Source organism: Cydia strobilella, chromosome 26, assembly GCF_947568885.1.
Source record: "Cydia strobilella chromosome 26, ilCydStro3.1, whole genome shotgun sequence".
Taxonomy (NCBI): Eukaryota; Metazoa; Arthropoda; class Insecta; order Lepidoptera; family Tortricidae; genus Cydia; species Cydia strobilella.
This window is the reverse complement of record NC_086066.1, coordinates 5,955,851-5,968,000: the sequence shown is the minus strand read 5'-3', so window position 1 is coordinate 5,968,000 and position 12,150 is coordinate 5,955,851. Positions and strand designations below refer to the sequence as shown.

The 12,150-nt window shown below is 40.3% G+C and overlaps 1 protein-coding gene across 1 annotated transcript in view; it reads right to left on the bottom strand.

The window, feature by feature from the left end:
* The window catches only part of LOC134753290 (endoribonuclease Dcr-1), an 88,620-nt gene that overhangs the window by 46,424 nt on the left and 30,046 nt on the right, over positions 1-12,150 (bottom strand). The window contains exons 16-22 of the mRNA XM_063689136.1: positions 10,891-10,985; positions 9,934-10,027; positions 6,870-7,011; positions 6,060-6,176; positions 3,765-3,874; positions 1,739-1,926; positions 476-613 (exon numbers count right to left, since the gene is read on the bottom strand). Of these exons, the coding sequence (XP_063545206.1) occupies positions 476-613; positions 1,739-1,926; positions 3,765-3,874; positions 6,060-6,176; positions 6,870-7,011; positions 9,934-10,027; positions 10,891-10,985 (884 nt within the window). The remainder of the gene's footprint in view (positions 1-475; positions 614-1,738; positions 1,927-3,764; positions 3,875-6,059; positions 6,177-6,869; positions 7,012-9,933; positions 10,028-10,890; positions 10,986-12,150) is intronic.

Below are 12,150 nucleotides of genomic sequence, written 5' to 3'. Positions count from 1 at the left end.
TGTCACAGCCACTTTTCTCTGAAACTATAAGAACTATACTGTTGAAACATGGTAAGTAGATGTATTCTGTGAACCGCATTAAGATTTTCACACAAAAATAGAAAAAAAACAATAATTTTTGGGGGCTCCCCATACTTGGAACTGAAAGCCAAAAATTATTTTTTCATCAAACCCATACGTGTGGGGTATCTATGAATAGGTCTTCAAAAATGATATTGAGGTTTCTAATATCTTTTTTCTCTAAACTGAATAGTTTGCGCGAGAGACACTTCCAAAGTAGTAAAATGTGTGTCCCTGTAACTTCTAAAATAAGAGAATGATAAAACTGAAAAAAATATATGATGTACATTACCATGCAAACTTCCACCGTAAATTGGTTTGAACGAGATCTAGTAAGTAGTTTTTTTTTAATACGTCATAAATCGTAAACCGCAATTTACCTTTCACTCACGTTTCACGTAAAAATTGACGATACCTGAGGTTGGTCCTGGTTCCGGTACCACGGGGTGACAACAGCCTCTCTGTATTTCTCCGGGTCAAACACGAATATCTCTCCCGGCTTCAGCAGTGGATTGTCCATATTCTTTACTTTTCTCTTGTCCTGGTTTTCTGACTGAAAACAAAAACGATATTATTTTTTGTGCTCACCAGAGCTGTGTAGTACAGTCTGGGAAAAAAGAGTAGAAATTAAAAAGTGGCAACACAGTAGTGTCGTCCCGTTTTTCTTAGATTGATTTGAAAGGGACGACACTACAATGTTGCCACTTTTTAATTTCTACTCTTTTTTGCCAGAATGCACTCGTATAGAAAATACTTTTTTTTTATATAGAAAATAATCAAATAATCTAAATGATCACTTAATATTAATGCCACTTTATGGACTTTCGGAGCGGTTATTCTAGTTTTTGCTCGGCCGGCCGGTATGATAAGAGATGCGCTCACTTGTGATTCTTTGCAATTATTGTCTTGTTTACGAATTGGATGTGTACCTAAGTATTGTATTGTATATTTGATTATGTAAGTACTGCGGAATGGAGTATCGAGACAAACCATTCTGGTTTAACAATAATTTTTATCAATTATCATGTAAAATTTGTGATTTATCTTTAATAAATAATAATAAAATAAAAAAATATACGAGAATGAGATGAAATTTGTTGGGCACATATTTGGGCCTTGGGAGACAAAGACAAAAATAGTTTTCGAGTCGTGGGATCGGACAGGTCAATAACACTTTAGTTTCATCGTCTTTCCTCGCCCATACTTCACCTTCCCCGGGCCGTTTTTCGTCGTTCTTTCCTTCTTCTGACCATAGCACCGGCTTCTACATAAATACCATCTTAATAATATAAATACTTACTTTAGTGTCATCCTCTTTCCTCGCCCATACTTCGCCTTCTCCGGGCCGTATTTCTTCATTCTTCCATTCTTCCGACCATAGCACCGGCTTCTACATAAATACCATCTTAATAATATAAATACTTACTTTAGTGTCATCCTCTTTCCTCGCCCATACTTCGCCTTCTCCGGGCCGTTTTTCTTCGTTCTTCCCTTTTTCCTACCATAGCACCGGCTTCTACATAAATACTATCTGAATAATATAAATACTTACTTTAGTGTCATCCTCTTTCCTCGCCCATACTGCGCCTGCCCCGGGACGTTTTTCTTCGTTCTTCCCTTCTTCCGACCATAGCACCGGCTTCTACATAAATACCATCTTAATAATATAAATACTTACTTTAGTGTCATCCTCTTTCCTCGCCCATACTTCGCCTTCTCCGGGCCGTTTTTCTTCGTTCTTCCCTTCTTCCGACCATAGCACCGGTTTCTCTAGCTCAGCGTGTGCCTTCTCCTCCGTGTACTGGTATATTTGTTCTAGGAACTTCCAGTCAATGTCCACTTTGGCGGTGCCGTCTGAGTTGTTTACTGTTCAAATATAACAGTATTTTATGCAACGGGTATGTAATAAGGTTTCAAAATACATTAGTTACAAGTGATGGAGTATAATACTTTCGTAATACACGTAGCTAATTTTATTACATTAATAATGGCTACATTCAAGTATTCCGCTCTTAACACTACGTGTGTCGTGTGTACTAATCAAACGCTGCCACTAATCTAACATTTTCGATTAACATGGCGCCTAAAACCGGACCGGAAATTGGTTGATAGCCGGCTGGTTAAAAGCCGGCTATCAAAACTGACATTAGTGTTGCTAGCCGTAATAATTGTGACCAGGAGATCGCTAAATATTAATTTATCATTGAAAATCATACTAAAATTACATTATCAATTAAAAATCATAACAATACATTATTTTTAAGGCCGTTCCATCGGTTTGCCGCTGTCACTGTCACATTTCGCAAAAAAGAACGGGAAAGATAATGCACGCCAAGTGTCAATTTTGATCGAATTTTGTCGATTTTTATTTATTTTAAAAACGTTACCTTACAATATCGAAATTAGAAAGCTATGAAATTACTATTTAAGTTAAGATTGTTTTTTCTTCTTTTTTTGTTTATAGTATCACATAATAAATAACCGAATAAAGTTGGATTAAAAGTCCGAGTTAGAGGTTACTTTGGGAATTAATTGTATCAAACGAAGTGTCATAATTCGTGTATCGGAAGCTATGTTATTAAAGATAATATAGTCAAGAACTACATATATTTTTTCCACGTCTACTAATATCAACGGCTCTTAGAAAAACATGATCATGTAAGAAGATTTTTCGCCTTCTGGCTCAGGGAACCGCCTTAAGGTGAGGAAGGAAATAATGCCTTTTGTCTATAGGATTTCAGAAGTTACCTCAAATCCTGATACATACTATCATCAGAGCTAGAACCAATCTGGAGGTTTATACTTTTATTTTAAAAAAAATTTACCAAACATGGAGTAATATAAAGAAAATAAATAAATATTATAGGACACTAGCGACCCGCCCCGGCTTCGCACGGGTGTAATGATGATGTATTATGCATATAAACCTTCCTCTTAAATCACTCTATTTAATAAAAAAACGCATCAAAATCCGTTGCGTAGTTTTAAAGATCTAAGCAAACAGACAGACAGCGACTTTGTTTATACTATGTAGTGATTATTACACAAATTGTGCCATTTTCAATCAAAAGGGTACTTATTGTCGGTTGTCAATAAGGCGCTATTTCCATACAGCTTCAATTTGAAATCAACCTTATTGACAAGCGACAATGTGGTACCTTTTGGTTGAAAATGTCACAATTGTTTAAGTCCAACAGTAAGCTCAATAAGACCTGTGTTGTGGGTAGTTAGACAACGATATTTATAACATATATTTACTTAAATACATAGAAAACACGCATGACTCGGGAACAAATATCCGTGCTCATCACACAAATAAATGCCCTTACCAGGAGTTGAACCCGGTACCATCGGCTTCATAGGCAGGGTTAACCACAAGGCGAGACAGGTCGTTCTAATATATTGATTTAAACTAACACGATTTTCACTCATAATTTAAAACTAATACGGAACTTCTGCCTGTGACCACGAACGTAACGTCACGTTCGAAACGTCAGGCCATAAATAAACGTAAGTTTGTACGCGATTAAGTCCCGTATTAGTTTTAAATTATTTGTGTGCATATTATACATTATGCTAAAATTGAATGATTGCTATAAGACTTTCTCCAGGCGCTATTCTTACTCTAGCTGGTTACTAAGTCCATGCAGACGAAGTCGCGGGCAAAAGCTTGTTCAAAATACCATTAAAAATGAAAACTGTACCTTTAACAGTAGGCACAACGTAATAATTGTTGTATGTACAGGCTTCCGGCTCCAGCGTCATGCCGCGGCGGCGCACGCGCAACACGTCCGCGAACACGAAACGCATGAACCTGCGTACGTACAAAAAAATACAACACCTCCAATAATGAGTTATCCCCTCGAGCGGCAAAGAAATATTTTAAATTTTCGCGCCGTGCGGCGCGCAGCCGCCAGGAGGCGTGTTTTCCATATTAAAAATGGCGGCCCGCCGCACGCGCGGTTGTCAGAGAGCGTCCCATTCGAGGTAGCTTGCCGCCCGAGGGGTTATAAGCTCATTTGTGGCTTTCCATCAGAGAAGCGCCCTTATCATGTGCAATAAGGACTGTGTGGTTTGGCAGAAGAAAATATGTATTTAGTTGTAAGTAAGATCTTTGAATAAACGTTTATTTATTATTATTTTTATTATTTTTCAATCAGAATTTCTCAAGGGCAGTACCGCGTGTGTGTCAAGTACCGCGAGCGACTCAACTGTACAGCGGTTTGACAACGCCAAATATCCCCATAAGGTCGCCACAAGGGCCTGACACTCGTTGATAGAGAAAGATAGTCTTATTGCGATTCCTATAAGAGGAAAGAGAAAATAGTGACATGCTTTGTCCTTATCACCGACCGGGTTTTTTTTTTTTCATGGTCGGGTTATGGCAGCATAGGTAGGAGGCGATGGCGAAATACCGAAATTTATGAGAGTGAAAGAGAAAAAGGATTATGCTGCCATACATTAACCTGTCAATACATGAATATGTCTTTTTATTACCCCTGGTTGTTCGGTTTCATGTCTATAACTATTATACCATGTCTATGGAATTTCTATTGGAATTTCAGATAAAAAGGACCTAATTGCGCTTGAAGCACCCTTCTGTATGGAAAGCCACATTTATTGATTTTCACAATTAAATTAAAAGGCTGTATTCAGTTATTTTCATGTTATCGTGGACGATACCTAAAAGCGAGTGGAAGAAAAAACCGGCCAAGTGCGAGTCGGACTCGCGCACGAAGGGTTCCGTACCATTACGCAAAAAACGGCAAAAAATCACGTTTGTTGTATGGGAGCCCCACTTAAATATTTATTTTATTCTGTTTTTAGTATTTGTTGTTATAGCGGCAACAGAAATACATCATCCGTGAAAATTTCAAATGTCTAGCTATCACGGTTCTTGAGATACAGCCTGGTGACAGACAGACAGACAGCGGAGTCTTAGTAATTGGGTTGGCCGGACGAAATAATTTGAAGATGGCGCCAACATAGCTTGCCCTGTCAATCCCTGGAATTGTGTCAAATTTTTGTTTTTTAATGCCCTGGATGCCAGCCCTTTAAGCTAAATCTCATAGAAAAAGGGGCAAGCTATGATGGCGCCATCTCTGCAAACCTTTGACAGTTGCCAACCCCATAGGGTCCCGTTTTTACAATTTGGGTACGGAACCCTAAAAAGCGACTGTAAGAGTATCGAATGTCACATATTTAGGTACAGTAGCCATCAGATATATCGGAGCGGCTAAGGTGCTCACAAATATCTGAACACGCCTCTATTGTCAGGGCGTTAGAGTGGGTGTTCAGATATTGTGAACACCTTGGCCGCTCCGATATATCTGATGGCGACTGTACATACCTACCTGCTTTTTCGTGACGATAAATCGTGTCGTGTCCGTGGACGAGCACGGTAAAGCGCCCCGAGCCTGGTGTAGGCGTGGGCGGGAGCCACGGTAACATTTCGTCAGAACACGTGTACACCGTGTACAACTGTACCCTCACCATGAGTTTTACGCGGCCTTAAACGCTAGCGACTGCGTCAACTCAAACGCAATGCGTCTCGCATGCACCAATGGAGCATTCCACGGGCTGTCCCGTACAAACGCATTTTATTTCCTGTGTTGCGACTTTTTTTTTCGGCGTTTAAAGCAGATGATTATTTTTCTGTGCATATTTTTGACCATTTGTCACAGAAAAGTAAACTCTTTATACCTGCAAATCCTGAGAAAATTCACGTTCGTACGGGACAACGGTAGACAATTTCGTGGAATGCTCCCAATGTCAACGAGGGAGATGCATTGTGAGTTAGTTTACTCGCTAGCGAATATGTCAGTGTCAAACACGTGATAAGGGTACTGATAAGTTGCTTACCTCGTGATGAGTTGCTTCCTAAGCGGACTGAGTCCGGTCTCGGCGTTGGCGGTGGGAGCCACGGTCACACGCACTTCATTGGAACTCGTGTATCTAGTACACGTAAGAATATTAATCATATGTGAATTGCTCCTTACCTCGTGATGAGTTGCTTCCTCCGCGGACTGAGCCTGGTGTCAGCGTGTGCGGCGGGGGCTACGGTCACACGCACTTCGCCAGAACGCGTGTACACCGGGAACGATGGGATTTGCAATCTGCGAAACATATGCTCGTTTTAGGTTTTTAAAGGGTCGGCAACGCGCATGTAATATCTCTGTTGCAGACGTCTATAGGCTACGGTGACTGCTTACCATCAGGCGGGCTGTATGCTTGTTTGCCACCAACGTGGTATTAAAAAAAATAAGAAAGAAAGAAAGAAGAAGAAAGAAAATACATTTATTTAACGCCACAACATAGTACATAAAAAAGAAAGGCATGCAGAAAAAAAAACATTTGGACGCTAAATAGGATCACCACTCAGCATAATGCCGCGGCAAACCGTGGCGCTGGTTTTCCGTGGGGACCTGACTTAATCTAAAATTAATGGCGACACGTACGCCAACGACACAAATAAATTAAGCAGTAGGTTTAGCCCCCTTAGGTGGGTCCCTTTTTAATTAATACGGTAAGAAAAAGACGTTCCGGTTTTTCAAGCAACTGAAATAGGATGCTCTAGTTAGGTACAGATAAAATTTTCTCTACTGAGCTCGTTCACTTACCTGTACTAACAATGGCATTCTGTTAAACAAAAGCCATTGTGCCTGAGCGCGTGGCCATTATGTGTGAGCCTCAGGCACAATGGTCACGCGCGCACATAAAAGAAATAATGGCTTTTGTTTAACAGCATGCCATTGTTAGTACAGGTAAGTGAACGAGCTCAGTAGAGAAAATTTTATCTATACGTGTACCTGTCCGGTTCGTGTACTCGCATGAGCACACCGCATGCTTGTCTCGCCAGCTGTGGGGCGTGCAGTCTCCGCCCTCTAGTGTTGTATCGTTCGGGTAGAGCGCACCAGAGCGTGCACGATATCGCGTATAACACATTGCTACCTGTAACAAGTATTCAGAATAATATTCAACAAAACATAATAAATTACTTCCCAGCGACATCTAGCGTAAGGCTAAGTATATGGTGGAAATATTCGCTGCCGGGTAAATCGACAAAAGGTATCTCTGTTGTTATAGAGTCAGAGAGGCATCTGTCGCGTAAACGGAGGACGCTGGTTCGATTCCAGGGCACTGGAGGCCTTGGTCATTTTTTCCTTTGTACATAATATTTATTTCGTTTATAGTTTAAATAGAAGTGTGACTACTTGTAAAAACACAAATTAAAATATTTTCATAAGTAATTTAATTTGTTCTTAGAGGTTGTTATAGTGTCGCGAGTGAATTTTTTAACAAGAACAAAATTGTCCTCCTCGCCCATTAGCTAGCCATACACGCACGGATTTGCCCGTCGGATCTGCCTGCAAGATGTGTCTGGCGGGCACATCCGTCAATGTGTGGCGAGAAATAGACACAGATGGGCAGCGGACGGGCATCCGGCGGACAAATCCGTGCGTGTATGGCTAGCTAATAGCTAATAACAAAATTGTCCTCCTCGCCCATTAGCTAGCCATACACGCACGGATTTGTCCGTCAGATCTGTCTGAAAGATTTGTCCGGCGGACACATCCGTCAATGTATGGCGAGAAATTGACACAGATTTGCCTGCCGGATGTCTGTCCGCTGTCCGTGCTCAAAACCAACGGATCGGACACGGAACAAACGGATCGGACACGGAACAGACAGATCCGAGAGCGGACTGCGCGGACTGGATGTGTCCGCCAGGTCGCATCCCAGTTGCGCTCTAACCTAACGCTGCTGCACGGCAGTACGCACGCGCTCATTTAAAATAGCGTTAACTGACAACACAGTGTTTTGAAATCAGAAATCAGAAACATTTATAGTTCAAACTGTGTAGGTACAAGAAGTATAGCTAGGTACATTTTTTATGGGTATCAACAGTTTTACAATTACAATTTATTTTATCTTAAACTAAGTAATCTTAAACTAAATTTTAATATACAGTTGTATATTATATACAGTTAGGTTTACAGAGTTATAAAATTAGTAGTAATCACTTTATTGTACACAACACAGGTTTACAAAAATAAATTATAGTAATGGAAGTACAAAGGCGAACTTATCCCTATAAGGGATCTCTTCCAGCTAACCTTCGAGTAGATGAGTGGAAAACTATAGCCAGGTCAGATAGACAAACTTACAGGAAGTACAAATTAATATTTAAAAAAAGAAATAACACTAAAGATTAAAATACATAAAATACATACTAGGTACATACATACATACTATTTAGATTATAGAAGACTCTGTCTATTAAAAAGTTTTTAAGCATCTTTTAAAAGTATTTCCTTCGAGGCACATACATACATACTTTGGATACATTTATAGAGCTTTATACGTCTTTACCATGTTTATGGAAGCTCAAGGACAAGAAATTGTACCTAAAGAAGGATCTTTAACAACAACCTTACGATCAATTGGTCGAAAAATGTAAATTCTTCGACCAATTAATCGTAAGCTTTTTTTCCTTCTTCGAGACATATCACGAGACATTGTCACTAGTTAAATCTGGATCACAACTGATGTCTGTCGCCGTGTGTGGCGTAGTCGCGGACAAATCTGTGCGTGTAAGAGCTCGTTCCCACTATGTCGGGTGTCGTAGCGGCAGAACATTTTATATGAAGCTGTTCACACACGAACGACAACGATTTTGTGTCGGATCCGGCATAAATTATCGTGGGTTTTGTCAGCCCTCCGTCCGGAAAAAAATCGTATCGGCGGCGCTGTTCACATGATGTCGGATGTCGGACCGACCCCGCCCGCGCCGCACCCCCTGTGCCTCCCGCGCGTCAAATGAGAACCTCAAATGGCACCAGCTGCGGTCGTGGCCGACAGCCAACTAGTGTGAACAGAGGCACCGACACCCGATTAAAAATCGTCCCGACAGCCTACTAGTGTGAACAGAGGCGCCGACACCCGATTAAAAATCGTCCCGACATCCGACATAGTGGGAACGAGCTCTAAGCCGGGTCCACACATAGCGAGCAGCCTCGCGAGGAAATTTCCTCGCGCGGCCGCGTGCTCGTGTAACATTTGCCTCAGCACGTTTGCCTCACCCGAGCCAATTTGCTCGGCAAGATGGCGTCATTCAGTCAGCTGTACAAAATGGCGCCGCACGTACTAACGTTGCGTTTCGGTTATTTTGCTTTTTAAAGCAATTCAAAAGAAAAGGAGGAAGAAAAGAAGGAATCATTGGAGATTGTGGGTGCGGCAATTATATAGACACAGATCGCAATATATTTTATCCGTGTTTTGACAACTTTTGACGTAAGTACGAACAAATCACACACATCGTAAACAAACACGTCCACACTGGCGCGCGGCAAACGTCTGAGGCGCCTTTGAGCATGGCGAAAAACCGCCGCCGCTCGGGCGAGGAAAACGCGCGCGCCGCCTCGACCGAGGCACGTCTACACTGGCCGTTTTGTGCGCGAGGAAATTTCCTCGCGAGGCTGCTCGCTATGTGTGGACCCGGCTTAGGCTAGCTAATCTTTTCATTCTCAAGTTGTCTTGACATGGTCTTATCTTTAGACGAATTCTGAAATATTGTATTTACCGGTGTTTACATTGATTCAAGTCTGTCTAAGCTAACTCTGCACAGACTTTGCAGTGAAAATATGACGTTCATAGTGACACGTTCATAGTGACACGTTCATAGTGACACTTCCATACTTTTTCACTCCATAACTTTGAGTGTTGAGAAAATGTGCCATTTTCAACCAAAAGGATACTTATTGTCGCTTGTCAGTAAGGCGCTATTTCCATATAGCTTCAATTAGAAATCAACAAGCGACAATGTGGTACCTTTTGGTTGAAAACGTCACAAATATCGAAGTGTAAACTTACTGATAATTGGCTGGGTCTGTCCGTCTGCCTCTTCCGCCAGCTGCTCGTCCGTCGTATCCACAATCGGCTCGCAGTTGGTGAAGGCTCGCGCTGTCTGAAATAAGAGGCATTCCTATAATATCTCAAAGCTATACCACAGGGCGGACACGCTATACATCAAAAATCACTTGCGTTTCTATGTGTGAACGGCACGTATGTACACGCGGCATGCGTCATTGTGTGTAAGTTGCTTAAAAATAGTACTGAGCGGCCGGCAAACGGCCGTCAATCTGGATTCGCGGGGCGAGGGCATTCGAGTCGGGGCGGGGCGGGGCGGGGCGGGGCGTGGCCGTTCTGTATAATACTATTACTTATTCTGTGGCTATACGTCAAAGAGAGGTAATTTAAAACCGACATTATGTTATAACATATCCATACCTTGTCTACGTTCTTATTGATAATATTACAATATTAGATATTCATATTCATTTATGTCGTTATATACATTATTATTAGTTTTTTAGGGTTCCGTGCCAAAAGGGTAAAAACGGGACCCTATTACTAAGACTCCGCTGTCCGTCTGTCTGTCACCAGGCTGTATCTCATGATCCGTGATGTATTTTTGTTGCAGCTATAACCAAATACTAAAAAGTACGGAATCCTCGGTGCGCGAGTCCGACTCGCACTTGGCCGGTTTTTTTTTATATGTAGTCAAAAAAAATTTAGAAGGTAACATTGGTTGTCAAAACTTGACGTTTGACAATACAATGACCAAAAAAAATTGGCAAAACAGAGACCAGGTTTTTTTTTCTCTATAGAATTTATAACCATAAAGCGCCTAATCTCGAAAAATTGTATAAAGATGACATCTGTCAGTGTACCCTTCCTGTTGAAAAATATTATACAATCAATAAATTATTCCTTTCTTTAACACAAATCAAAGGATTTTAACAAAAAAAAATGTAAAAGAATAGTTACCCTTTTATAATAGTATTGCCGCCTCTTCGTGGTTCCAGGCCTAGCATCGGCCTCGGCGCAAGCTTCTAACTCGCCCGCCTTGAAGTTCTCCTTGCCTAAAGTGTAACAACAAAATATGCAGGTCATATGTCAAATACGAAAAATTATTAATTTATTTATTATTTAATAAGCAGGCAGGCAGTTATGGCAACTGATATGGCCTGTATCCAGTAATCACAAGATATATACCTAGGTAGTTATCATGAACAAGTATTAGATGTAGTGTTGTGTAGTGTATGTAGTTTTATGTGTGTGTTGTGTTAATTAATCAAATATTTTAAAAATGAAATACAGAGTTAAGCTTATAAAATATAATTTCATTGCTCTCTAAGTATTAACCAAATATTTGTGACGTTTTCAAGCAAAAGGTACCACATTGTCGCTTACCATAAGGACGACCCTTCCTTATAGTAAGCGACAATGTGGTACCTTTTGCTTGAAAATGACACATTTATTGATATTGATGACTCTCGGTGCCTTATCATATATTTTTTTAAACAAATTATCAAAAATCAACTCCTGACATTTAGACTATTGGTAACCAAGAGTTACCACAGAATGTATGACGCGTCAGCTGTAAAATTATCTTAGACTTTACACGACTGATACAATCAACGAATCATTGCTTCACTATCTTATAAAACAAAGTCCCCGCTGCGTCTGTCTGTATGTATGTTCGCGGTAAACTCGAAAACTACAGAACGGATTTTAATGCGGTTTTAACTTTTCACCTGATCAATAATAATTCTTGAGGAAGGTTTAAGTGTATAATTTGTTAGGATTTACCCGTGCGAAGCCGGGATTACTAGTTATAATAATATACAGGGTGGAAAAAAATAAGCCCTGGAGGGAAAGTGCCTTAAAACCTTAAGTTAACTCATTTTACTTAAAGGAAACATTCTTTTATTTTTAAAAAGAAACAAAACTGCATTCAAAGATTTCTTTTCTTCAATTTCGCTTGTCTAAAAATATTTTTGAGTACTAAATATTCGATTTTATGGATATTTTGAACGACAGACATAATTTTTCTTGGAGAATTGTTATCATTAACATTATCGACTAGTAGAATAAAATAGCGAGTGTTTATTTTGGAATGTTTAGTCGATTCGATTCCCGGGCAAGACAAGCGAATTTAAAAAATCTTTGAATGCAGTTTTGTTTTAAAATAAAAGAATGTTTCCTTTAAGTAAAATGAGCTAACTTAAGGCTTTAATGCACTTT